The sequence below is a fragment of the Cebidichthys violaceus genome, unplaced genomic scaffold (assembly GCF_023349555.1).
Source record: "Cebidichthys violaceus isolate CVI_PGR_0920_01 unplaced genomic scaffold, fCebVio1.0.p SCAF_21, whole genome shotgun sequence".
In the NCBI taxonomy this organism is placed as follows: domain Eukaryota; kingdom Metazoa; phylum Chordata; class Actinopteri; order Perciformes; family Stichaeidae; genus Cebidichthys; species Cebidichthys violaceus.
This window is the reverse complement of record NW_027176384.1, coordinates 11,278,198-11,305,280: the sequence shown is the minus strand read 5'-3', so window position 1 is coordinate 11,305,280 and position 27,083 is coordinate 11,278,198. Positions and strand designations below refer to the sequence as shown.

The 27,083-nt window shown below is 41.1% G+C and overlaps 1 protein-coding gene across 5 annotated transcripts in view; it reads right to left on the bottom strand.

The window, feature by feature from the left end:
• Nucleotides 1–9,764: 9,764 nt before the first annotated feature.
• The window catches only part of anks1b (ankyrin repeat and sterile alpha motif domain containing 1B), a 180,961-nt gene continuing 163,642 nt past the window's right edge, over nt 9,765–27,083 (bottom strand). The window contains exons 21-29 of one of the 5 annotated variants that reach the window (XM_068717376.1): nt 26,600–26,803; nt 24,090–24,215; nt 21,332–21,403; nt 19,475–19,561; nt 17,268–17,405; nt 17,001–17,168; nt 14,416–14,538; nt 12,269–12,360; nt 9,765–11,084 (exon numbers count right to left, since the gene is read on the bottom strand). In XM_068717376.1, coding sequence (XP_068573477.1) covers nt 11,036–11,084; nt 12,269–12,360; nt 14,416–14,538; nt 17,001–17,168; nt 17,268–17,405; nt 19,475–19,561; nt 21,332–21,403; nt 24,090–24,215; nt 26,600–26,803 — 1,059 coding nt within the window. In that variant the 3' untranslated portion in view covers nt 9,765–11,035. Of the gene's footprint in view, nt 11,085–12,268; nt 12,361–14,086; nt 14,539–17,000; nt 17,169–17,267; nt 17,406–19,474; nt 19,562–21,331; nt 21,404–24,089; nt 24,216–26,599; nt 26,804–27,083 lie in introns of those variants that run through there. The other 4 variants (XM_068717372.1, XM_068717371.1, XM_068717373.1 and 1 more) reach the window with 4 other exon arrangements.

The following is a 27,083-nucleotide window of genomic DNA, read 5'->3' as shown; positions in this document are numbered from 1 at the left end:
TAGCCTGTCGAAAAAAGTGAAAAACGGTCAAAGTATAGCATATCGAAAAAATTGACTAACGGTCATAGTATAGCATGTCGAAAAAAGTCAAAAAACAGTCATAGTATATTATGTCGAAAACAGTCATAGTATAGCCTGTCAAAAACAGTCATAGTATAACCTGTCGAAAAAAGTGAAAAACGGTCACAGTATAGCATGTCAAAAAAAGTGAAAAACGGTCATCGTATAGCATGTCGAAAAAAGTCAAAAAACAGTCATAGTATATTATGTCGAAAACAGTCATAGTATAGCCTGTCAAAAACAGTCATAGTATAACCTGTCGAAAAAAGTGAAAAACGGTCATAGTATAGCATGTCAAAAAAAGTGAAAAACGGTCATCGTATAGCATGTCGAAAAATGTGAAAAACGGTCATAGTATAGCATGTCGAAAAAAGTGAAAAACGGTCATAGTATAGCATGTCGAAAAAAGTCAAAAAAACAGTCATTGTATATTATGTCAAAAACAGTCATAGTATAGCCTGTGGAAAGCAGTCATAGTATAGCCTGTCGAAAGAATTGAAAAACGGTAATAGTATAGTATGTCTAAAAATAGTCATAGTAATAGCATTTTGGAGTTGAGACTATCATAGCAGGAGCCAGGGATTGAACCGACAACCCTCTGACTGAGAGGGAGCCCTGCTCTCCACTAAGCCACGGACAGCGATTGAGAACCACTGGCATAATGTCTATAAAAAGTCATGTTATATATCATGTAGAAAACAGTCAAAGTATAGCATGTCGAAAAAAGTCAAAAAACAGTCATAGTATATTATGTCGAAAACAGTCATAGTATAGCCTGTCGAAAGCAGTCATAGTAGAGCCTGTCGAGAAAAATGAAAAAAGGTCACAGCATAGCATGTCGAAAAAAGTGAAAAACGGTCATAGTATAGCATGTCGAAAAAAGTGAAAAACGGTCATAGTATAGCCTGTCAAAAACAGTCATAGTATAACCTGTCGAAAAAAGTGAAAAACGGTCATAGTATAGCATGTCGAAAAAAGTGAAAAACGGTCATCGTATAGCATGTCGAAAAATGTGAAAAACGGTCATAGTATAGCATGTCGAAAACAGTAAAAAAACAGTCACAGTATATTATGTCAAAAACAGTCATAGTATAGCCTGTCGAAAGCAGTCATAGTATAGCCTGTCGAAAAAAGTGAAAAACGGTCAAAGTATAGCATATCGAAAAAATTGAATAACGGTCATAGTATAGCATGTCGAAAAAAGTCAAAAAACAGTCATAGTATATTATGTCAAAAACGGTCATAGTATAACCTGTCGAAAAAAGTGAAAAACGGTCATCGTATAGCATGTCGAAAAATGTGAAAAACGGTCATAGTATAGCATGTCGAAAACAGTAAAAAAACAGTCACAGTATATTATGTCAAAAACAGTCATAGTATAGCCTGTCGAAAGCAGTCATAGTAGAGCCTGTCGAGAGAAATGAAAAAAGGTCATAGTATAGCATGTCAAAAAAAGTGAAAAACGGTCATAGTATAGCCTGTCGAAAGCAGTCATAGGATAGCCTGTCGAAAAAAGTGAAAAACGGTCAAAGTATAGCATATCGAAAAAATTGACTAACGGTCATAGTATAGCATGTCGAAAAAAGTCAAAAAACAGTCATAGTATATTATGTCGAAAACAGTCATAGTATAGCCTGTCAAAAACAGTCATAGTATAACCTGTCGAAAAAAGTGAAAAACGGTCACAGTATAGCATGTCAAAAAAAGTGAAAAACGGTCATCGTATAGCATGTCGAAAAAAGTCAAAAAACAGTCATAGTATATTATGTCGAAAACAGTCATAGTATAGCCTGTCAAAAACAGTCATAGTATAACCTGTCGAAAAAAGTGAAAAACGGTCATAGTATAGCATGTCAAAAAAAGTGAAAAACGGTCATCGTATAGCATGTCGAAAAATGTGAAAAACGGTCATAGTATAGCATGTCGAAAAAAGTGAAAAACGGTCATAGTATAGCATGTCGAAAAAAGTCAAAAAAACAGTCATTGTATATTATGTCAAAAACAGTCATAGTATAGCCTGTCGAAAACAGTCATAGTATAGCCTGTGGAAAGCAGTCATAGTATAGCCTGTCGAAAGAATTGAAAAACGGTAATAGTATAGTATGTCTAAAAATAGTCATAGTAATAGTATTTTGGAGTTGAGACTATCATAGCAGGAGCCAGGGATTGAACCGACGACCCTCTGACTGAGAGGGAGCCCTGCTCTCCACTAAGCCACGGACAGCGATTGAGAACCACTGGCATAATGTCTATAAAAAGTCATGTTATATATCATGTAGAAAACAGTCAAAGTATAGCATGTCGAAAAAAGTCAAAAAACAGTCATAGTATATTATGTCGAAAACAGTCATAGTGTAGCCTGTCGAAAGCAGTCATAGTAGAGCCTGTCGAGAAAAATGAAAAAAGGTCACAGCATAGCATGTCGAAAAAAGTGAAAAACGGTCATAGTATAGCATGTCGAAAAAAGTGAAAAACGGTCATAGTATAGCCTGTCAAAAACAGTCATAGTATAACCTGTCGAAAAAAGTGAAAAACGGTCATAGTATAGCATGTCGAAAAAAGTGAAAAACGGTCATCGTATAGCATGTCGAAAAATGTGAAAAACGGTCATAGTATAGCATGTCGAAAACAGTAAAAAAACAGTCACAGTATATTATGTCAAAAACAGTCATAGCATAGCCTGTCGAAAGCAGTCATAGTATAGCCTGTCGAAAAAAGTGAAAAACGGTCAAAGTATAGCATATCGAAAAAATTGAATAACGGTCATAGTATAGCATGTCGAAAAAAGTCAAAAAACAGTCATAGTATATTATGTCAAAAACAGTCATAGTATAACCTGTCGAAAAAAGTGAAAAACGGTCATAGTATAGCATGTCGAAAAAAGTGAAAAACGGTCATCGTATAGCATGTCGAAAAATGTGAAAAACGGTCATAGTATAGCATGTCGAAAAAAGTGAAAAACGGTCATAGTATAGCATGTCGAAAAAAGTGAAAAACAGTCATAGTATAGCATGTCGAAAAAAGTCAAAAAACAGTCATAGTATATTATGTCGAAAACAGTCATAGTATAGCCTGTCGAAAACAGTCATAGTATAGCCTGTGGAAAGCAGTCATAGTATAGCCTGTCGAAAGAATTGAAAAACGGTAATAGTATAGTATGTCTAAAAATAGTCATAGTAATAGTATTTTGGAGTTGAGACTATCATAGCAGGAGCCAGGGATTGAACCGACGACCCTCTGACTGAGAGGGAGCCCTGCTCTCCACTAAGCCACGGACAGCGATTGAGAACCACTGGCATAATGTCTATAAAAAGTCATGTTATATATCATGTAGAAAACAGTCAAAGTATAGCATGTCGAAAAAAGTCAAAAAACAGTCATAGTATATTATGTCGAAAACAGTCATAGTATAGCCTGTCGAAAGCAGTCATAGTAGAGCCTGTCGAGAAAAATGAAAAAAGGTCACAGCATAGCATGTCGAAAAAAGTGAAAAACGGTCATAGTATAGCATGTCGAAAAAAGTGAAAAACGGTCATAGTATAGCCTGTCAAAAACAGTCATAGTATAACCTGTCGAAAAAAGTGAAAAACGGTCATAGTATAGCATGTCGAAAAAAGTGAAAAACGGTCATCGTATAGCATGTCAAAAAAAGTCAAAAAACAGTCACAGTATATTATGTCAAAAACAGTCATAGTATAGCCTGTCGAAAGCAGTCATAGTATAGCATGTCGAAAAAAGTGAAAAACGGTCATAGTATAGCCTGTCAAAAACAGTCATAGTATAACCTGTCGAAAAAAGTGAAAAACGGTCATAGTATAGCATGTCGAAAAAAGTGAAAAACGGTCATCGTATAGCATGTCGAAAAATGTGAAAAACGGTCATAGTATAGCATGTCGAAAACAGTCATAGTATAGCCTGTCGAAAGCAGTCATAGGATAGCCTGTCGAAAAAAATGAAAAACGGTCATAGTATAGCATGTCAAAAAAAGTCAAAAAACAGTCACAGTATATTATGTCAAAAACAGTCATAGTATAGCCTGTCGAAAGCAGTCATAGTATAGCCTTTTGAAAAAAGTGAAAGACGGTCATAGTATAGCCTGTTGAAAAAAGTGAAAAACGGTCATAGTATAGCCTGTCGAAAGCAGTCATATTATAGCCTGTCGAAAAAAGTGAAAGACAGTCATAGTATATTCTGTCGAAAAAAGTGAAAAACGGTCATAGTATATCATGTTGAAAACAGTCATAGTATAGCCTGTCGAAAGCAGTCATAGTATAGCCTGTCGAAAAAAGTGAAAGACGGTCATAGTATATTCTGTCAAAAAAAGTGAAAAACGATCATAGTATAGCCTGTTGAAAAAAGTGAAAAACGGTCATAGTATAGCCTGTCGAAAGCAGTCATAGTATAGCCTGTCAAAAAAAGTCAAAAAACAGTCACAGTATATTATGTCAAAAACAGTCATAGTATAGCCTGTCGAAAAAAGTGAAAAACGGTGATAACATAGCATGTCGAAAACAGCCATAGTATAGCCTGTCGAAAGCAGTCATAGGATAGCCTGTCGAAAAAAGTGAAAGACGGTCATAGTATATTCTGTCGAAAAAAGTGAAAAACGGTCACAGTATAGCATGTCGAAAAAAGTCTAAAAACAGTCATAGTATATTATGTCGAAAACAGTCATAGTATAGCATGTCGAAAAAAGTGAAAAACAGTCACAGTATAACCTTTTGAAAGCAGTCATAGTATAGCCTGTCGAAAAAAGTGAAAAACGGTCATAGTATAGCCTGTCGAAAAAAGTAAAAAAACAGTCATAGTAATAGCTTGTCGAAAAAAGTGAAAAACAGTCACAGCATAACCTGTTGAAAGCAGTCATAGTATAGCCTGTCGAAAAAAGTGAAAAACGGTCATAGTATAGCCTGTCAAAAAAAGTGAAAAACGGTCATAGTATAGCATGTATAAAAAAGTCAAAAAACAGTCGTAGTATATTATGTCGAAAAAAGTCATAGTATAGCATGTCGTAAAAAGTCAAAAACAGTCATAGTATAGTATGTCGAAAAAAGTCATAGTATAGCATGTCGTGAAAAGTCAAAAACAGTCATTGTATATTATGTCGAAAAAAGTCATAGTATAGCATGTCGTAAAAAGTCAAAAACAGTCGTAGTATAGTATGTCGAAAAAAGTCATAGTATAGCATGTCGTAAAAAGTCAAAAACAATCATAGTATAGTGTTAGGCTGGCCACACAGCGGTCTTTAGAAGCAGGAGGACTGACACAGAGGTTATTGTGCAAACCAACCAGGTGTGTATTTCACCAACAAAACAACAAAGACATGGCACAGCTCTTTACATGTTGGACCACAGGCAGCGTGTGGTCATGGCAGCACTATTAACAACAGTTTGTATTCCATCCTTCCGGTAAAGATAACCAAACCAATAATATGTTTGTATCTTCAGGCCCGCCCTGAACAGCTATACTTGGGAACATATCAGAACCACAACAGTACAATAAAAAATTCAACCCTTAGTGTGTGAGTGACTCTTATTGTGTTAAAACAGTCCACAAATGCTGGTAATGGAAAGGGTCTTCATTACATATAGCCTGTCGAAAAAAGTTAAAAACAGTCATAGTATAGCATGTCAAAAAAAGTTAGTTGAATTTGATGAAAAGAATCATAAAAAGTCAGAGTATATCATGTCAAAAAAAGTATATTAAGGTATGTCGAGAAAAAAGTCATAAAAAAGTCATAGTATATACAGTATTTTTAAAATGTCTATTATGTCCAAAAAAGTCATAAAAAGTCAATAAAAAAGTTATCGTATAGTATGACATCATAAGAAATTGTTGAAACAAAAACGTCAACAGTTACAGTATAGCATTTAAAAAAAAAAACATAAAGAAGTCATGGTATAGTAGTTGAAAAAAGCCATAGTATAGTAAAAAACAATTCATACTGTAGTATAAAAGTCATAACATAGTATGTTGAAAAAAAAGCAATAAAAAAGTTGTAGTATATCAAGTTGGAAAATGTCATATAGTATGTAAAAAAGGTCATATAGTACGTAAAAAAAGTCATGAAAAAGGTATAGTACTAGTATAGTAACAAATTAATAAACAGTCAAAGTATAATATGTCGAAACAATTGAATATCTTGGTGTTTTTGACTGTTCGGAAACAGGGGAAAAAAAAGAATGTTTCGAAATATTTTGTAAACTCTCCTTCACCACCGATGCAAACAGAGGCATCACCACTTTACAGGTTTGTTTGAGTGTTACTTTTGGAGGACAGTGCAGGATTGTTTTGTCCAAGCATTTTCTTTGTAGCCTACAGAGATAAAGCGAGTCAGTTCCATGTAGGACAATATCAGTACATTATGGTAATCTGAGTGCTGTTGCACCACATCTGCCAGATGCAAAATGAAGTGATCTCTGTTCTGCCAGTCTTTTGTAAAATAGTTTCTCCATGCAGATCCTCCTCCATTTATTCCTTGGCCTTGTTTGTGAATTAGAAACATTTAAATGTGGATTGTGTGTGCCGGATAAACAGCGAGGGTTTGTATCTAAATGTGATCACAGACATGCATCTTACCCCCAGAGGGTACATCGGTTGAAGCTGTCCCTATTGAATGATTACCAGACAATATTATGATTGTTACATGAGCAGTTTTTACATAGTTGTCTCATTTAGCCGGTAGCCGTGGGCAGTACACACCATCTGGAACTTTGGCCCTCTCCCACAGTCTGACAGACGGTGAAACAAAGCATGTACTCTTCCTGTCTTACACTTCACTGCAGAAATCTAACACATTGGTGTCTGTTAATCCACCATCTTGCCGTACATTATCAGCAGTATGCTTTTAACAATGCAAATGAATCTGCAGTTGCTTCTCCTGGCGTTCCTGTCATCCTTCAGCATACTTTCCGCTATAGCCCTCTCAGTGCTCATTTAAGTCCTTTGCCTCAATCTCGGCCAGCAGTAGGAATAAAATCGAGCTGTTGGAGCTTTGGGAAGCCTATATACAGCAGCCACTGCACCACTCTCCACTCCTGGTCTAATCTTCCAGAAATAATGTCTTGAATTACCTCCCACTCCCAACCCGCAGTGGTCTGCTGTTCTTGACAAACAATAAACATTTTGTCATTTTTCAACAGAATGCACCAAATTGCAGATTGGCAGTACATCTTTTTACTGTGGCCGTGGCCCTTTCTCCTCCAATCTCAGAAAATAGCCCAATAGTCGCTTCTACTGGCTGCAGATTGTAACTGTAGATTGTGAGCCTTTTTTATTCAGCGGTTTATAGCGCATGACAAATGCTTGTTCAGCCTTTCGGGGGCTCACTGTAAATGTCAGTCCAATGAAGTTAATAGACACTCAGCCATAGGTGTTCATCTTTTACTTCCACACATACTTGATTTATTTTATTTTTTTATTCAGCTTTTATAAGGCTCGGTAAAAGATGTTGATGTTGTGTAAAAGAACTACCAGTGGTGTAAATCTGTCACTAAGTCCAGGGTTGTAGAGGAGGGTAAAATCTTTAAGGAGTTCATATGTGTGGAACATACTGCAGTTAACTTATATTGTCAGAGCCAGCATGGACCTTTAGCATTCATCTCAATTCTGAATCTGCTTATCAAATCTTTAGATTTAGCATTTGCAACTTAAGTTGTACACAACTAAAACTAAAAGATTCAGATTGAATCGGCAGACACACTATAGATTTTAGAGGCAGCCTAATTAATATTCACAACCTGTAGCTGCGACATGAATAGGAGACGAGCGGCAGAGGATATGAAGTTTTGATAAAATATGTATTGGACACATTAAGGCCACTTTTATACTCTGCTGCCAGTGATGTTCGGCATTTTAACAGCGCCCCCTGAAATATGCCCGCTAACATTACCTCATTGTGGGGTTGCAACTAACATTTTTTAAAATTATTATTAAACTTATATGAAATGTCAGAATACGGTGGAAAAACGAGCCAGAGCTCAAAGTGCTGTCTTTTTAATTGCATTCTATGGCAGACTAACAGTCCAAACGTCAACGACATTCAGTTTACATTAATATAAAAACAGAGAAACCAAATGGTCACAAATGAGAACTACTGAAATCCTAAATGCACCCTAAAAACAGCCCTTGTTGACCCGAGAGACACTTACCTTTGCCACTGTAGATGCTTTCAAAGTTGTAACAGTTAACAGTGCTGGGTTTGTTTTCTGGCTGCAAGTTCTGTCAGTCAAATCCAGGCGGTCCATGTGGTGAGAACAGCCAGAGGGGCTCCAGTTCGCCAAAACCCCGCCAGGCTCGTTGTGTTTGTTTAGTTAAACCCCTCATTGCTAAGCTTTGTAGGAAAGAGATGTGATGGAAGCTGCAGCTAAGATGCAAAGTGTGGGTCCAGGGTGGTAACTTGGTATTGATAAATATCATGCAGTGTCAATGAGTGTTTGTGCTTTTTCAATATTACATAGAGGCTTATGAGCTAAACTGTGAGGGGATCTGGTCACCATCGAAACTTAGCAAATGATTTATCATCACCACATGTATCAATGTGTGGGTCGGGTTGTCTGGAGGCTAGTGGAGGTAGTTAATTGAGTAGATGACCTGGTGCAGACCTCTCTGTCAGTCGATGTACTCCTGAGCTGTCTGAATGGTGACGTCTAGCAGGACTAAGTCACGGACTGGCCTTGCTGCGTCGTATTGAAGAGGTTTTTTAACAAATGATCTGATCATCACTGTTAAGCAGTTCTTTAGCAGTCCTAATCACTTTTATTGATTTTAGACGAAACAGCTCCAGCTCCAACTGATGACCAGATGACAGGGAGAGCTGCTTAACTATCAGATGTAATTCCACTTGTGTCTGTGATCAGTGGATTCTGACACTTTTCTGAGAGAAATGTGTACATTAGGGAGGGAGAGAACATAGGCGTTTTAAAAAAAAAAAATACGAGTAAAAGAAAGTTTGAACAGCCTTCCTAAAACAGAGTGGAAGTGGGATGGAGACTCCAATTCTCTGCCACTTACGATACAATTTCAAGATCTTTTCTCCAGTGGTTTCACAACAATTTACACTTCAATTTGTGTGACACTAATGACTTTCACAACCTCAAGGTGTGACTCACCCACGTGGGTTCAACGTGAGGGAAAAAGCGCATCCCCACATGGCAAAGATGACTTCAACCGAGAGAGAGTGAGAGCAAAATCTGAAATCCATATCCTACGGATATATTCACTCGGCTGAATGCCAGGAAACAATCTGAAAGTCATCCATAATTGTGACAAATTATGTATAAGTTGATCCTTAGCCTCAGGAGTTGATACGTAAAAAACTGCTTTGTCTATAAATTAGTATACGAACAGTATGAATAATTTGAATAATTAGAATTATGTATGTGACACTCACCATTACCTCATGCACTTTTGTCTGTAAGGTTAGTTTGATATTAAATGGCTTGGATCACAATCATCATTTCATTTGTTTTTAGCTTTTTGCCTTAGCCAAGAAACACCAGCAAGCACACAGGTTTGAGAAAAAAAAACCTCAGGTTGACCGTGAAAGAAAAGATGTGAAGCGAACTGTCTGATGTACACATTCATCCATCGTTTCCAGACTCCAGGTTCCTAAAACATGGAAGTCAAACTGTAGTGTAAAAGACCTTTTCATGTACTAGTGGAGAAACAGGAAATAACTTATGACAACTTTATCCAAGGGTGAATAATGGTTTTACAAGTCATATTTTATTCCATGTGCTTTACAAGGATATAAATAATGGCCCAAATTACAAAAATCAGTGTGCTGGAAGCCCAAGCCTATGTACATAAGTTGGTCAGCAGTGATGTCACCATATAACCCATCTCAGTCTTCACTCAAAATACAATCTCTACAATCTACCACTTCTTTTCTTTTGCAGCCTTTATTTTGGTACCTTGTTTCCAGTGCCATGTACTGCAAATCCTTTATTCTTTTCTCTTTTACATTACATGTATGAACAATGAGTTGGCAAAATATCTATGTACATTTTATAATCGGATAATGTCTCATCCAAATAATACAGTAATACTGCGTTTAAAATATTACATCTGCTAGATAAGAGTAGAGCCCCATGAGAAATGATGGAGTTGACCTGACATGAGTTAGCTAGCCACCTGCAACATTCACTCTCTGAGTACAAGTATGATCATATAGTTTCAGATTTTTTTTTTTTTTTAAAGGATGGCCATCATTCTCAAGCCCAAGGTTTTCATCTCATCATAGAAAAATAATGTAACATTAAGACAACAGTAGACAAGAATTGCACAAGAATAATCATAATCATCATGGTAATATAATACTCTCATATTAAACATTAAAATGTCGGGCAATACGAATAGAATACTTTTTTTTTTTTTTTTACGCCGGATGCCGTTTTGTTCACATAGGTTTATAGTCCGTTATGAGACACGCATCTCATAAGGACACACCTGTTGCATCTCCAGCGTGTTGCAGGGTCCAATCACATTTACACACTTGTGCATATATCTCTGTATTATATTCTGACTTTAAAGAAAATAAAAAAAAGACCAAAAAGAGCCAGCCGGCCGTCCTCAAACCCATGCCCGTTCCATCAATGACACATGCCCAGTGGTGCCTTTAGCGAGTCCATTGTCTGTTACCAACAGATGCCCTGTAACCACACTCACAGTCTCCATGGAGGCGCTGTGACCGCCCAAAAGTTCACAGGGCACTTAAAAAAAGATCCTGCTGTAGTTGGGGAACGTTGAGGCTGCTTTCAAATAAGTGTACATTCAGAGCAGACCGTCGTCTGTCAAGATGCAGTCCTGTTACTGTGTATAAATGTCTGTTTGTCATATGTTTATCATGTGGATGAATGATGTTAGAATTTTGTAGTCAACCTTAAACACTGTGGAGTAGCGTCCATGTTTGTAGTCCTTTTGTAATCCATTTTGCATTGTGTGTGTGTGTGACAAGGTCCGTGTTTAGGGCTGGCTACATTCTTTGCATTCCACAGTAATAGACATGAGCGTCCGGCATTGCCCTGCAAATGAGATGACATCACTTATCGAGAGAGCCCTCACACCCCGCCTCTACACCGGCCCCCCTGCTCAGCAAGTCTAAAATGGCCACCATGCGTCTCACAAGCCACATGCTAAACCGATTACACACAAGATGTTTTCCCCTCTAAATAAAATAAGGTTCATGGCCAGGGAGAAATCCACTCGGTTAAAATAATTCTGAACATATACACACACACACACGTGTGGTGGAAAAGGTGCTATAAAAGCAAAAAACAAAGAGAAAATCTTCCTGTGTCACAGGACATGTTTAAAGTTGTGTGTCAAAGAAATTCACAAGTTTGTTAGTATTTTCAAAAAAATAATCTGATATAAAGGATCAAAAAGTTGTAATACATTCTAGTAGCCTGCTGGATGAACCAGTTTGAGTCAAAGAGACTGTGCTACATCACCTCTCCTGTAATTCAGCGCTCCTCTTTGATTAAAAAATGTTTAAAAAGTCTGAACTTTCCTCCAGCTGTCATGTTTCGACAACCGCCCTCCTCATTGTCAGCTCCCGCACTGGGCTCAACAGACAGCTAAAACACTGTCACGGCTCTTAGCAGTATTCTGGTTACAAATGTCATTCAAGTTGTCAGGGGCAGTTGGACAAGGGGGGCAGAAATGTAGAGAAAAGCGAGGGATGGAGGCAGTCAAGAGGAGAAAAAAAGAGGAGAGAGACGAAGCCAAACGGTTGCATCCATCAACAGGAACAAAAAAAGAAAGAAAGCAGAACAACTGACTGCTTGACCGCTGACTGACTGACAAACAGGAAGTGGGAAAAACGGAGCTGACAATTCCCCCAACAGGTGGAGACACAGAAGTGCACCACAGCCCCCGAGGGTCATGCGCCAGCCCTGCAGGCAGGAGGATGGGGCCCGGGCCGAAGAAGGGCAGAGCAGAAACAAAAAGAGAGAAGAAGAGACAAGGAGAAAGAAGAGAGAGACAGCGCAGTGCCAAACTTCATCATGCAGTGGACAGGCTCGGCTAACGGGGACGGGGCGGGATGTTTTTGTTTTTTTATTTTTCAGCCGGTGAGGTGACGCGGCGGCGTGCGTCGCTCGTGCCCAACTCCGGGGCGGGGCCCCAGCACAGGGCAACCTCTGAAAGGCACACACACACAGGAGTGGACAAGGCGGGTGTATGTTAGAAAATAGTGGTCTCGTACTTGGTGTTGACTCCTCTCTTCGCCTCCTGACCCGGCTCCACAATCCACGGCACGTTTGCGTGGCCCTTCTGGTCCATGGACGGCTGCTCCATCTGACGTGGACGGAGACAGAGAGGGAGAGGAAGCAGAGAGAAGACGGAGGAGAGACAAATTACTTTCAATGGCCGGCATATTCTCAATTTTGCAAATAGCACACATTTTTGTACTGATTTTGCACTTCTTTAGATGCTGGATGCAAAACTTCACCATGATACATTTGGAATGCAAACAGCTGTTCCTGTTGACAATCGTCATTTTGCACACTGTAGGGGCAACTTTCTGTGACAATTTAATGCTAATTAAGTCAGTGAATACAGAGTGAGACGGTGGAAGGAATGAGATGGAGGAAGTGTGGCTTTGGAAGTTGATGTAATGAAAAATAATAAGTCATATGTGAGAGGTGGTTAAGACACAGATTACAAATGAGAAAGCAGAACACAGATCACGGACAGAAGCTCACATTTGATCTGACATTTCTTTTAATTTTCCATATCTACACATTTCTACATGCAAGATCCAGCTGGTCCTGAACAATTACAACTACTACACTTCCTGTACATCCTAGTAGTTCCGATTATCAAAGAGCTGTGGCCTCTGTCTGTTGCTGCCACTGTGAAGCTATTGTGGCTTCAGAGCTGAGAAATAAACCAAACAATCTCCACCGCTTTCAAAAATAACCCCCACGGCAACCAATCAAGCGGCCGGGTTTTGTTGCTGAGGGTGGTTTTCCTCCAATCTATTGGTTTACTTTCAGGTGATTTGGGGGGGAGGGGAGACTCGACTGTGAGAGCCGCAGTTTTTGACAGCAGAAGACCACATTTGTCCATCAATTCTAATTATGTCTACAGACACATATATTAAATGTAACTGTATTTAATATAGATATTTTATGAAGCATTAAAGATCTACTTCTGGAGTAAACAGGGTTAATCTCAAAGTTCTGCAGCACACTAACAGAGTCATGTTTCTCTTATCTTGTCTCAACACACTGCTACAGCAACACTACGGAAACTTACTATAAAATGAATCCAATTCTCTATCCTCTCTCTCTCTCTCACACACACACACACACACACACATACACACACACACAGACCTACACACACTCGGACGACCACAGCAAGACCTTATAATCATGTTATGGGGTAACAGGGTTAAGGAACAAACACACTTTCGATCACAGAAGATCAATATAGTGCAGAACTCGTTCAGAGCATCGCCAGGATTAGTCTCAAATTCAGCAACCGCACATGAAGCCACTGAATGAACTATGCCTGCTTTCAAAACACGTTTTTACCACAACACCTTTTTTTTGTGGTTTTCTGCTGAAGGGTCCGGACATAAGAAGTTGAAGTAATGCTGCAGGGACATCACAGTGTCCTTCAAAGGACAGCAAGCTCCGTTATCCAATCCGATGCAGAACATGATGTTTTGCAATGTGAGGCTAACATCACTTTAGCACATTTCAATCACTTCTTGGCACACTGTGTATGCTCTGCTACTGCAGTCTTCTTTTGATGACCCTTTCAAATATCCAAACTGCCTCGTGTGCGAGATGAAGATGTGGATGAGCGAGAAAAAAAAAGGATCAGAAGGAAAAACACTCCACGTGTAAAAAAAAAAAGCTCATTCCAAGCATTCAATTGAGGTTTCAATTAATGGAAGGAGTGTTTTAATAAACATTCAGCTAATTTTAAAGTAGTTGTTATTGCTTTATTTACACTTTAATTACCATCTCGACCATGCATCTTTAAGGAGGCAGTGTATCCCCATCCAGGGGTTGAATCGGTGCAGTGAGGCTCATAAAAACTGGCTGAAAGTCGAGGGCTGATTTCTGCTGATTTTATTAGCAGTAAAGTAATGAAATGGGTTGGCTCAGTGTCACATCTGGGGTTTTTTCTTATTCTATGGCTATTGCTATGCAGATAGAGGTAGTAACTGAAGAATGAGACAAACACTCAAACAGACCACACAAGGATGCAGGGTGAGTTAAAAAGAAAAAAGCGACAGAATAAAATGGAAGCACTTACAGACGGCGCTTTCCTCTTGACTAAAAGAAAAATCATGTGGGAAATAAAGGATAAGAGAAGGAAAAAAGCGTGGAGGACCTGTGACTGAGCTTTGTAAGGAAGATGGAAGAGTCGAGGGGGAGGAAGAGGAGGGTGGAGAGGAGGCCGGTGGGGGGTGTAAATGTGGCCCAGTGACCAGCGGCTGACGGGGGACATGATGACCTACAGGGGCAGAGGTGATACACAGGTCAAAGTGGGCCTGCTCAGCAACAGCAACACCGAAAACAGCAAAGCAGCAAGGCAAAAAAAAAAAAAATACCCACAGCGATGACAGAGCAGCTGCATGGCAACAGGGAAAGGCAACAACACTCCAAAACCAAAGCAAAACCATGGCAACAACATGGCAGCGAAGTCTTTCGCCCCGGCAACAGCGTGGGACAGCAAGACTACAGTAGGCTACGTTACGCCACATATATAGAGCAACTCTGGCTTGGAAAAAAACAACACTCCGAATACGCAGGACGAATACGGCACGGCAACTGGACAAAACATCACTCTGCAAAAGCACCTTGACAAGCCAGACTCGTATTCAAATGTATTGTTTTTTTAATCTAGAAGTCATGAAAAATCCTGCCAAGGAGGTCAGAAAGCTTGTGGTTATATTTCATTTGTTCTTGAGTTCTTGATGAAGTATAAATTAAAGGCTCCTAGACCGCCAAGAACATGAACCATCTGCATGGAAACAAGCTATTTCCACATCACTGGGAGGCGCTTTCACTCCTTTTTAAGAAACACAAGATTGTGAGACTCAGTCATACAGGGTTAGGGTCGTGCGTTTCAATCCTGTTTTAAAGCTACACTCCGATTACAGTAACATGCCGAGGCTGATCAAAGACAATAGTCACATCGGACACGGTCACACTCATAAGAGCAAGTTAAGTGGATGTTGAGGGAGATTTACGAGCAGATACGCTCACATAACACACACGCACACGCACACACACACACACACAACATAAAAATATAAGTAGGAAGGTGTGGAGAAACAGATTCTTGTGGGCAGAAAAACAAAGCAACAGTATTTTAAAGCACAGGTGCTCGAGGGGTGCTGCAGGATGGAGATTATGGCTGGCAGGTGGCAGGAATATTAAGTGAATCCTGCAGTATCTTTGCCCTGCTGCACACCACAAGCCATTAAGTACACCACACACACACACACACACACACACACACACACACACACACACACACACACACACACACACGCACATGAACAGAGAGAGGAAAAAGGCAATTAATGGTTAATGTAACGGTTGCAGACTCAGCAGATTGTGCATACACATGCCATCGTCCATCATCTCTGTAGGCACGGGACCACACACAAGCTCTTTTCCTGTCTTTTTCCTCGGCGTCTCACGTCCCGCTCTAACTTTAGAAAGTGAGACCATTTCTCCCCGAGCCACCGATTCTCCTCCATCAACCGTCTCTTTCTTCCGTGACTCACGCAGTATGTAAATTGACTTAAATTTAGTCTACAAGCGCACCGATATAGCAGCCGGCGTAACTCTATGCCGGGCCCTTTAGACACACATGCGCTGCTGTGCCAGCCGGTGCGTGTCGGCGGAGGAGTGTGTTAGCGTGACTATTTTGAAGCTCAGTCGGGGGTTAATGGGAGGTTGACAGGTCTGCAGATAGACTTTGTGACGCTGTGGTCGGAGGAGGCATGAAGAAAGGCGACACACGTTTGCGCAAATACACACACACACACACACACACACACACACACACACACACACACACACACACACACACACACACACACACACACACACACACACACACACACACACACACACACTTTTTTTTTGACGAGGATCTGATGGACTGAAATGTCAATAAATTAATTCTCCATGCAAGGCTGCAGTATGTAGGAATCTTCCACATGAGGATTCTTTATCTTCTTACAATCACTCACACACACACACACACACACACACACACACACACACACACACACACACACACACACACACACACACACACACACACACACACACACACACACACACCAGCCACAAGCAAGCCTCCCCAGAGCCCAATGCAAACAGGCCTCATCAATCAGCAAAGTGTGGAAGAGACTGCAGGGACGGGAAGACCGAATGGATGCTTAACAGATCAAATATCCACCTACACCTCTGCCACAGTGTCCGCTGGGCCAAGACTGTCAGACGCACAAAACACAAGCGCTCCAGGATAATCCCAGCGAACCAGAAATGGGAATTGAAAACAATGCATTTGAGCGTGGATGAGACACGGGAAGGAATCAGAGTGGAGGGATGGACAGATTCCAGTGCGAATGGGACAGAGTTGATGGGATGCTGGTAGGATCTGATTAGAAGCAGAGTGTGAGAGAGGTGTTATCACAAGTGAAAATCCATCTTTAAACTCAAGACTTCGCTTCTTCTTTTTTTTTTATAATCAATCCTGTACCGTATATTCACTTTGGAAAGGCCGTTTAGACTTTACGCTTATTATGAAATCATTTGTAGAGGATCCAGTTCTTGCAGTTTTTTTTTTAACCAAAATTCTTCAAATTCATCAAAACGTTGCTGTTGTGAATTTCAGTTTAGGATGGATTTTTCCCTTCAAACGGTTGCTTTCGGCTGTGCGGCAGCGATGCTTACAGATTTTCGGATGTTGACTCGAGGTTTGGGGACAGGTTTGCTGGGCTTGCTGTCAAAGCTCTCGGGCAGTGTGGACGATCCGTGGCCGCTCTTCCTGGCCTGCAGGGCCAGCTGATAGGCCACCTCGAAGGCCTGGCCGAGTGTCAGGATGATCTCATACGCCAGGTTCTGATAAGAGGGTAACAGCGTAAGAATACGATGTGTTATTATAGGTGCTGTGAATACGATATTTGCTTTGAAACACACACACACAGTGTCGGTACTGACCACATCGAAAGCAGTAAAGACGTGGCAGTAGTGGTGACTGGACTTGAGGTCTTTGGTGATGTAGGCAAATGTAGACAGATCCTCTGGATCCTGAGCCGCACACGAGATGTTACGGATCTCATGTTCTGCTATGATGTTCTGCAGAGAGAGAGAGAGAGAGAGAGAGGGGGGGAGAAAAACAGAGGCAGAAAGATAAAGAGGTGCAGAGAGAGAGAGAGAGAGATTGCTGATAATCTCTAGTGAGCCACTTCAGGGAAAAACAAATCTGATTTATTATTCATCTAATTTCTCACATCCCAAAACCGTAATCACTGTAGCACATTTTTGGTTTGAGAGTTTTCTGGAGTCACTGAGTTGGAATTTGTCCTCTGGTAATGTCACTGGAGAACTCTTGTCTTTGCGTCGTGTTAATTAAAGTCTCCGTGCTGTGAAATGCAGAACGTCAAAGCTTTAGTGAGAGACGGGAAAACAGAACATGTTTTTTGTCATACTCGACAGTCTCATCTTTGTCGTTGATTCTATGAAAAGATATCAGCCTATTGTTTGGTTTTTGTAAGGCAAGTGAGAACCACTCCCTCCAGTTTGTTTTATTTGTTCACTGGGACAGCAGATAAGATATGGAGACGAAATAGGGAAGATTTACTACTTTCATGAAAATTGCCCAGAGATGTGAATCCAGGTAAAGCCACTGTCCCTTATTTATTACCCATATTATTATTTCTTCCCTTATATCTGTGTTCTGAAACCATGAAGAGACAAGCGAAGACAAAAGTCTGTCTGCTTAACTACACTAACTAGTTTAAGTGTTTTGGCAAAGACAGACACAGCACATACTTGACTGTCTTAAAACTGTCTGTGTATATTATTTATGTATTGAGGCCAACTTACTTGAGTCTGCTCTGTGCAGTGCTGTCTGAGGAAGAGCTCACAATGTACTGACTTTCTGCAAATGATGCTCATCTTCTGCTGTGTGTGTGTGTGTGTGTGTGTGTGTGTGTGTGTGTGTGTGTGTGTGTGTGTGCTCGCGCGCTTTAGTGCATCACAGAGGCTTAAATAAAGCAAGCAGCTTATAATTATCTTTAAAAATGTTTCTCACTGAGCCACCTTTATTAGCCAGCTGAGGTGGAGTAGATCCTCTTGTCTTGCACGAACGCACGGGAATCAGCACATGATCGGAATAAGTGACTCCTTAGTGTGAAGTCATTAGCCGGGTAAAAAAACCTGTCTAAGTGTGACATGCTGACACACACACACACACACACACACACACACACACACGCGCACACGCACTGAGCACCCTTCACTCAAATGTCCCTCTGGATGGAAAAGGAGGCGATGATGACCTTTAAACAGACCATTGAGGAAGCATATGTACAGAATCACTTCTTACTTTCAGAGGAAGAATGGTCGAGTACGTGCACTGTTGCCGACTCCGTCCACCAGTTTGTGGAAGGAGAGAATTCTGTTGCCGAGATTTGATGAGAGAATTTAAAAGGTGTGCGGACGGTTGAGATGGGAAGGGGTCTATGTTGGAGGAAAAGTGAAGAGCGGCTAGCAAACCCATATATTCTGGAGTTTCCCCAGCTGTTCTCTCATACTGGCAGGAGGTAAAGAATTGACTGATCTTTCTCTACAATCTATTTGGTCAATAAAGCAGCTCGCTCTTCGGTGCAAGACAAATATCTATTGAAGGTATTATTACAGCAAAAGAGCTGCAACACATAGATTGACTGGATGCAGAGTGTGACAGAGATAGTATGGAGATAATGACTTTTGGGCTAAATCTACAGGTTTATAAATGCACTGTGTTAGTTACTATATGAACTGGCATGTATTGCCATCGGTATGAATGCATAGCTGACCAACTGCTTGTTCTGTTTTTTTTTTTGTATTTCTATGCTTCTCTAAAAAGTAAAATAAAAAAAAGAAAAGACTATTCCATTCAGGATTTAATGAACTGAGTAGGTTGTTATTGATTTTCCAGCTCATCCATTCCACACTGGTTATTGCCTGTTTGTGTTTTGCCCTCTTTTACACCTTATTGATTTTTGTACACCATATAGCTTTAAATCAGTCAGGCTGCAGCGAAAGAAGACATCGGCGCTGCTGCGCCGGCCATCTCTGACACCTCTGAATGTCACTCACGCGCGTGTTCAAAAGCCTGACCTTTCAGGTGTTATTTACAGGAAGTGAGCAGTGCGTGTTACCTTATTTGTGGCGTCGATGAACTTCACTCCTTTGTAGGACACGGAGAGCACGATGGTCGGCACTTTCTTCATCTGTTCGGTCGACTTCTTGGAGTGCGCGGGAAGGAAAAGGAGAGACGAAAAGGAAAGATTATATTTGAGGCACAAACGCACATAATAGCCCAAAGACGTGCACAGGAATCTGTGTATTACACATTATAAATAGTTAAAGATGAATGAATTTCTCCACCGAACCTAATACCCTGTTTATTTTTTACATGACTCAATCCATGTCTCCGGGCCAACAAGCAAGTGAGAAAAACAGTGAAAACGTAAACAGAACTTAAATAAAGAAAGCAAGAGCTAGCTGAGCTAACCGATCACATGACTCTCGTCCTTTTCCTTTATACTTTTACGTCAATTCAAATAATCTCCAAAGGTTGGGGGGGGTTGTCAGGCGCCTCATAAAAACACAACCGCTTCGCAATTACATTTCCAAACCCAATTGACTGCAGCGCTGCAAATCGAATAAGTCTATTAGCTTTTAAGCCACATCGGTGCTCCTTCTGTACATCCCTCCTTATTCTTTTTAATTACACATTGGCACTTTGACGTGTCTCAATTACCTATATTTAAACTCATTATGCGGTGAGGTGCTGTGGAGAATCGTGTGATTTACAGCGATGCCGGCGTCACCCTCCAAGCTGTCATTCTACCTGCCAAGAGATTTTATGTATTCAGAGAAATCGACGTGAGATGAGTCCCTTTCCTGCTTTCTCAGTATCACTTCTTCCTCTTTCATCACTTGTCATCTCCTTCTCTCAGTATCCATATTTCTATCACACTCCGTCCCTCATTTCTCCCCCTTGTCGAATCCACTCGCTGCTATCCTTTCCATATCTGTTTTTTCTTCTTTGTTCCGTTTCTTTCCTCCCTGCTCGCAGCGTGTTGCTGCTGCGGTTCGGCCTTGTCAGGATCAGGTAGCGCCGAAAAGCTGACAAAGGCAGCGCTGACTGGCTTCGCTGGCAGATACCCAGCTAGAGGCTGTGAAGTTGGGATTAAAACATCCACATCTACCACCACAGCGGAAAGATGGATGGGCAGATGAGAGGAGGGATGCTGGGAACGGGGACGAGCGGGGAAAAGATGGAAGGTAATAAAAAGCCAGAACGATATGATTTGCATCTCATTGCACTTAATTACAACCTGGGTTTGCACCAAAGGTGTGTCAAACTGAGGAGGGAGAGAAGAAGAAGAAAGATGCCCTCTGATGTGGCAACATACATATGGAGACAGAAGGGAAAGAGGGAGGGGAGGAGGAACAGAAAGCGTTGCACATGAATATTAAACTTTATCTTCACACTGCAGCAGCTCAGGCTGAGAGAGAGAGAGATGAACTGAGGGCCAGAGGAGAGTTAGTGTTACAGTAAAATATGGAAAGAGAGAGGGAGCAGGAAGAAAAGACGAGGATAACCGGAGTGAGAGATACAGGAGAGGAAGAAAGAGTGACACAAAAGTGAGAGGAGGAGATCAGGTGATCTGAGGTGAAAGGGGGGTCAGGGGGTTTCAAACCACCCCAGGCAAGGATATTAAAAAGAAATCCCTCAATAAACCTAATCCACCATAATGATAGTTTAGGTTTAAATTCTAATGTGAGGGCAGACTATGAGACTGTGTCCCAGATTTACATTTTTATTGAGAGAACATTTACATAATACAGCCACTTGCATTCATGTTTAATTTATCACAACTTGGGTTGTATTTCTGCAGCTTCGTTCAGACTCCTTTTTAAGCGTTGTACTATATGTTCCAACATCTCAGCAAGAGAAGTTATTAGCAGCAGCAGTAGAAGCAGAAGTGTGTCGGGCTGAGCTTTACCCTCATTTTGGCACAAGCGTCTTGTGTGGACTCCGTCCCTCTCAGCTCCTTCACCAGCATGGAGCCCAGGTACTGTGGAAAAGGCACACAGGACGAACATATGCTTAGAAAACAGCACACATGGAAGTATGTGAGGGTCTGGCTGGTTACACAACTCTGTAGCCATATTAACCTCCTAACCTCTGCAAGATACCAAACAGTTGACTCCAATCCAGCGGAGTTATTTTCATTGTCTTCGTACTTTTTGTTTTTGTTTATTTAATCAAATAAATGGACACAAATTGAACGTAATGTAATTACGTATAGTACTTCTCTGTGACAAATAAACTCAATTATTTCTTATATTTTGAGTAATTCATGGATGCCATGTTTACTTTCAGCTGCACTAGCACAGGATTTGATTAAATGCAGACAGGCACACCCACAGCAGTGATTACATCCACCTTGAGAGGCTCCTTGAGGGACCCTTTGTGGTCAGACATTCTGCACACGCAGTATCTGATTTAATAAAGCAGTAACTAACGGCGACTGTTTTACAGGGACAATGTTTATGTCAACATTAGAGCACTTAATGTGTGTGACATCCACCACCTCGCAGTGGACCCTCCGCCTACGGAAGAGACCTTAGTTGGACCCTAACAAGGCTTTTAGTGGATTACAAGGGAAATATTTACAGTTCTATCTGTTTGGGCTCCACAGTTAACAACTCCAAAATCCAGAACTAAAATGTTGACTATCTACCACACAGGATTTATCCTACATTTGATTAGCGATAAATGAATTATGGGGGCAAAACAACCTTTTGTACAAATGGCTTGGTTGGGGAGTCTGTTCCTTGGAAGAAGGTCATCTGGGCATGTTAATAATTTGTCTTGACTCAAGCTAACAATCTTAAAACGCTGTTATGGCAGGCTTGCTGGCAGTCATCCTAGAAATTGCATTACAGCTGCACACAAGACCAGCTGCCGTCTTGTCTACCGTGTCCCTGTGGCAGTGGTGGTTGGTGTACACAAACACACAAGTCTTTTATTAGTTCCAAATGAAATTCAAAGATGTTGGTAACATAATAAGACCGAGGGACTACAGCCATGCTAGCAGCCATGTGAGGCTGCTGTAGGCAAAGTGGTGCTTTGAGCTAAATGCTAACATCAGCATGCTAAATGGTCACAGGAACAACGCTAGCGTGCTGATGTTTAGCAGGTGCGATGTTTACCACGTTCACAAGCTTAGTTTGCATGTGTAAGCATGCTAATATTTTGCGAATAAGCACTAAAAACAAAGACCGAGATGGCAAAGTTATTAGATTTGCATGTTTTTAGTAATAACCAAGGCGGCGATTCAATAAGAGGAAGAACTCCCTAATATTTCTGTGTATTTGATGTACAGACCCTTTTAGATTCCTAAAGAAACAGCACACAGAGTCATTGTTGAGATGACGCTGGCTGTTAATGATGTAGAGTGTGGTAATGATGTTAGGCTATGTTGTCTGCAGGGTGCGAGCTCTGGTTGTAAAAACGGACATAATAAAGTTAGGATGCTATTTAAGGTGGTGCTGAAAGTGGAGCAGAGTGGTTTTTTTTTAATTTAGATCCTGAGATGAAAATGTGAACTGTGCCTTTATTCAGTCCTTTTAGCTTTTTACGGTCCCTCTTTCTCTATTAGCACCAGCACAATATACTCTCTTTCCTCTCTCCTTCTCATTACCGTCTTATCCATCTAATTTATTCTTATTCACTCTCCATCTCCTTCCAGCTCGCCAATATTTTCACACCGAGCGCTCTGCCTCCCCCTCTGTTGTGGCTCCCGCTCATTTATCTCACTTTCTGAGCTTTCTGGAGCCCGTTGTCCTGGGACATCCAGCGTTTTTAGCGATGTTGACATAAATGGCTCCATGAAAGCACCTTCCTATTTTCCCCAGGTGGCCCACCCGTTGTGTGTTCCCCATCATCCGTCCAAAACACATTGCTTGTGTAGTTGTACATCCGTCGGAGGCCTAATGGTCCACGTTGTTTCTATCAATCTTCTGAGGTGAGAAAACGAAAAAAAAAGGGGACATTTTTGAGGAGCCCTTGGGATACTTTTATCTCTTATTCAGTCAGCCTCTATCTCATCTTGCTTTCATTCATATTTGATTTCAGCATCACATTTGATTTTCTCAACCCCCTGTCATATTTGTTCAAACTTGAATTTTTTCGATCTCTCTCAAACCATCTTTTTCTTCTCCCCCCTTCTCCAGTTCTTTCTTCCTTAATCATCTTGTAGTCCACGTCTTCGCCACATTGCCAACAAACCAATCAGAACGTGTATTTCTGAGATTACATTCCCTCTGGATGTTTCCAAGAGCCAATGGCATCTTAAATTGCATTTCTGCACAGCTCCAAGTAAGTAATCGTTCCAGTCTGGGTGCTGAGCAGATAACCAATCAGAGGTGCAAGGCTGTATCCGTGGTAACGTGGATATATAACATCCTTTATGTAACTGGCAAAGGTCTAAATTTACCAAAGTGCTGAGAATAACTTGTGTAGTGCAGTATTGACTGAAAGGTGAAGTTTAGGGTCATTGATCTTTAATATTATTACCTTACTGCAGGTGTGTATTGATAGCAAGCAGAGCTGAAATGATCAGTTGAAATCGCAAATGAATTAAGGAACCACAGAATTATGGCAGCTACTTTGATGATGGATTAACTGTTTTCTTTTAACCTGTGAACTGTGAACAAACTGGCACACAAGAGGGAAGGGAAGGCGGTAGGACTCACGTAGGCTTCGTAGTCACAGGACTGAAAGATGAGCTTCTCGGGGTGATGCTGCCAGTACTGCACCGGAGTGGACGAGGTGGCCTCGTTGGGCGGACGCAACGTGATCGGCTCGCACCACTCGCCCGCCTGGAACGACAACCAACAGCGCGTTAGGACACAAACGGGATCACACAGGATGAAAAAGATGTGGCGCGACGGCAAGGCTTGTGCCGTGTCTTTTTCCGTGTTGACGTAACTCGCTGGCCTGATAAATGTGTGTAAGTTCATAATGGAACAGCTTTCCTGACCGAACATGAACATGAACATGCCTTCAAAAAGGGACACGCTTCGGAGAACATCCAAGAGGAAATTAAACTTGGATGAATTATGCTCGGGTTCCAAATGTTCCCATTCTTTGGCTCAGTTTAAGACTGTTTGCTGCTGCTCACCTCTTTCTCACCCGCTGAGCTTTCACCTTTTAACCAGAGTAAACACCTAAAGCCTATATCTGGATACTTCTCAAATGTCTGCGGACAACAATTAAGTTATGGTCTTTCATTCTTTGGTAAATGAAACCACATGATGTTCTCTGCACACATCCCGTGCCAAAGACTGCATGTTTATGTGCCTACCCATATCTGATTGCTTGTGTGTGTAATCCCCGTCAGAACGTCGGTGAGCCACTGTGGAGGTGAGATCTCGCAATCACATGCAAAGATGTTTGATAAACAGCCTGCGGATAAGCCTTCAGAAACAGGCATAAGCCAAATCTACGCTAAACCCCCCCAACAGCTTAACCATTTTACACGTTTTTTTCCCCCAAACACACTTTGTCCCAGCTGCCCGACCCAGCTGGAAATCTTTAGTTACTAAAGGTTTTTAATGTGCTACCTAAAGGACGGGGGGGGAAAAAAAAAAAATGTGTTGAACCTGTTTTCCTGGGTTTAGTTTTCTTAAAAAATGAAGGCAACAGAAGGTGAAGGGGAGAGCCAGAGGGAGAAACGAGGCAACAGTCAGAGAATAGGGGTAATTAAAAAAAAAAGAATAAATATCCTCTTTTCTCCAATAGTTATCTTTCCATTCCGGCAAAGCTGACTCATCGATGTCACCTCAAGAGGTGCCGTTTCTAGACAGGGGGACACTGTGACGCGCACACTTATGGGATTCGGTGGGGTAAACATTAGTGTGTGTCAGTCTGCAGTGGGATGCTCTGTGATTCACACGGAGACACAAAAAGATCCTAATCACACGGAATCAAAACACAGCTGCTCTCTCAGATGTGTGCGTGTGTGAGTGTGTGTCTGAGTCATTGTGCTGTTTCTGATTGGAAGTCATAAAGTTTGTAATCTTGAGTTTAGATGAGAATAAATTTGGCGGTAAAGTTGAGACGCTTGTTCTGAAAAGTAGGTCTTGTTAATGCAGAACTATAAAATCTGATATCTTGATATCTATTTCGTAAAGCTGTAGATTATGCCTGATTGCATTTGTAAGCGACCAAACTGTTGCACTCCGCCCACTGCATTGTGGTTTGTATATTTCATCATGTTGTAGCACAAAGTTTCAGGCATAAATTTCACGTTTCCTTCATGGTGAAAATGTATACAAGCTCTAAACTGCAGAGACGACAGCTGGTGTCAGATGGTCTGCCTGCTGCGGATTATTAATGGTGTCTTTTCAACAAGCAAACAGGCAGATAAAACACTTTTGGCTTGAATATTGTAGCTATTAGGGACCGCATTTAATTACTGAGATACTTCATGTATGATTAAGATCTACTCCACCGTCCTCATTAGAAATGTGATACTGCCTGAAAGTAGTTCATTAGTTTATTATAGCTTTGAAAATTACAGGATGCTTTGAAATCAAATATTTATTCATAATATGTTATCATTTAACTATAGCAGGAAGAAGACTTTAAAAAACAGTATCAAAGGATGAATCTGGAGTCATTCTATATCATTTTTACCGTCAATAATCCCATGAAGACCCAAACTAACTGTGCTTCTCAAAAACCAGTCTAGCCTTTAGTATTACTGAAGATGTAAATCTTTAAAAATGCCTCACAAATATATAATTTTCACTTTTTATATATATATATATATATATTTTTAATAAAAGGTCACTGGTCACTGTAATTTTAGGCACAAGTTACTCAAACAGAAGGAAATAGTGCATTTAGTGGGGACTACTTTCTGCTGCGGATTAATACACACCTGGCGCTTTAGTGAGTGTTTACGGTGACACAGAGTTGTTTGCGGGGTTTGCTCAGAATTATCTATAGTCCCCACGTTCATGGCAATTAAGGAATATGTCACCCAGTGTGGCTCATTGATGTGTTTTGAATCATTTGGAGCTCTGTGGCAGAGATGACGTGTTTGTTGCCAATAAGAAAAAGATAGAATATTACCTAGTCTACCCTCTAAGCATTCAGCCAGACAACTGTATGTCTGATTACCACCATTCATAATACTCTCCCCTCTCTCTCTCTCCCTGTCTCCATTCATCCCTCCATCCTGTCCTCCCTTCCTCACCATGCTGACTTGGGCCATCTGTCGCTCCAGCTTGGATCGCGGCACGTCCTCGAAGTAGTTGTCATTGCTGCGCTGCCTGCGCCGGGCGTCCGCCTGCATGATGAGGTGCTGCACGTCCAGAGATCCACCCGGGACCCCCGCCGTGTACGCTGCCTGGCCCACCGACGGGCTGAGCTGGGGAGGAGTGTGGTTCCCGCCGGGCTCCTGGGACAGAATGGGCGGGGAGAGATTGGAGGAGTGGAGGAAAGTAAGAGAGGGTTCATTCATCATTTCATAACGTGCTGTGTCACTGCTGCAAAGTACAATAAGTAGGGCGATTGCGTTCACTGTGCACTGTCCCATCTTATTTTTTCAGCTACAGTGCCGAATGCTGCTGAGTACTAGTTTCCAGAAGTGCTTAAAATCAGGGACAAAGACACTGTACTGTTACTTGAAGGTCTCATCCGGTCCATCAGAGGGTCCTTAAGCAAAACACTGAAGCCTT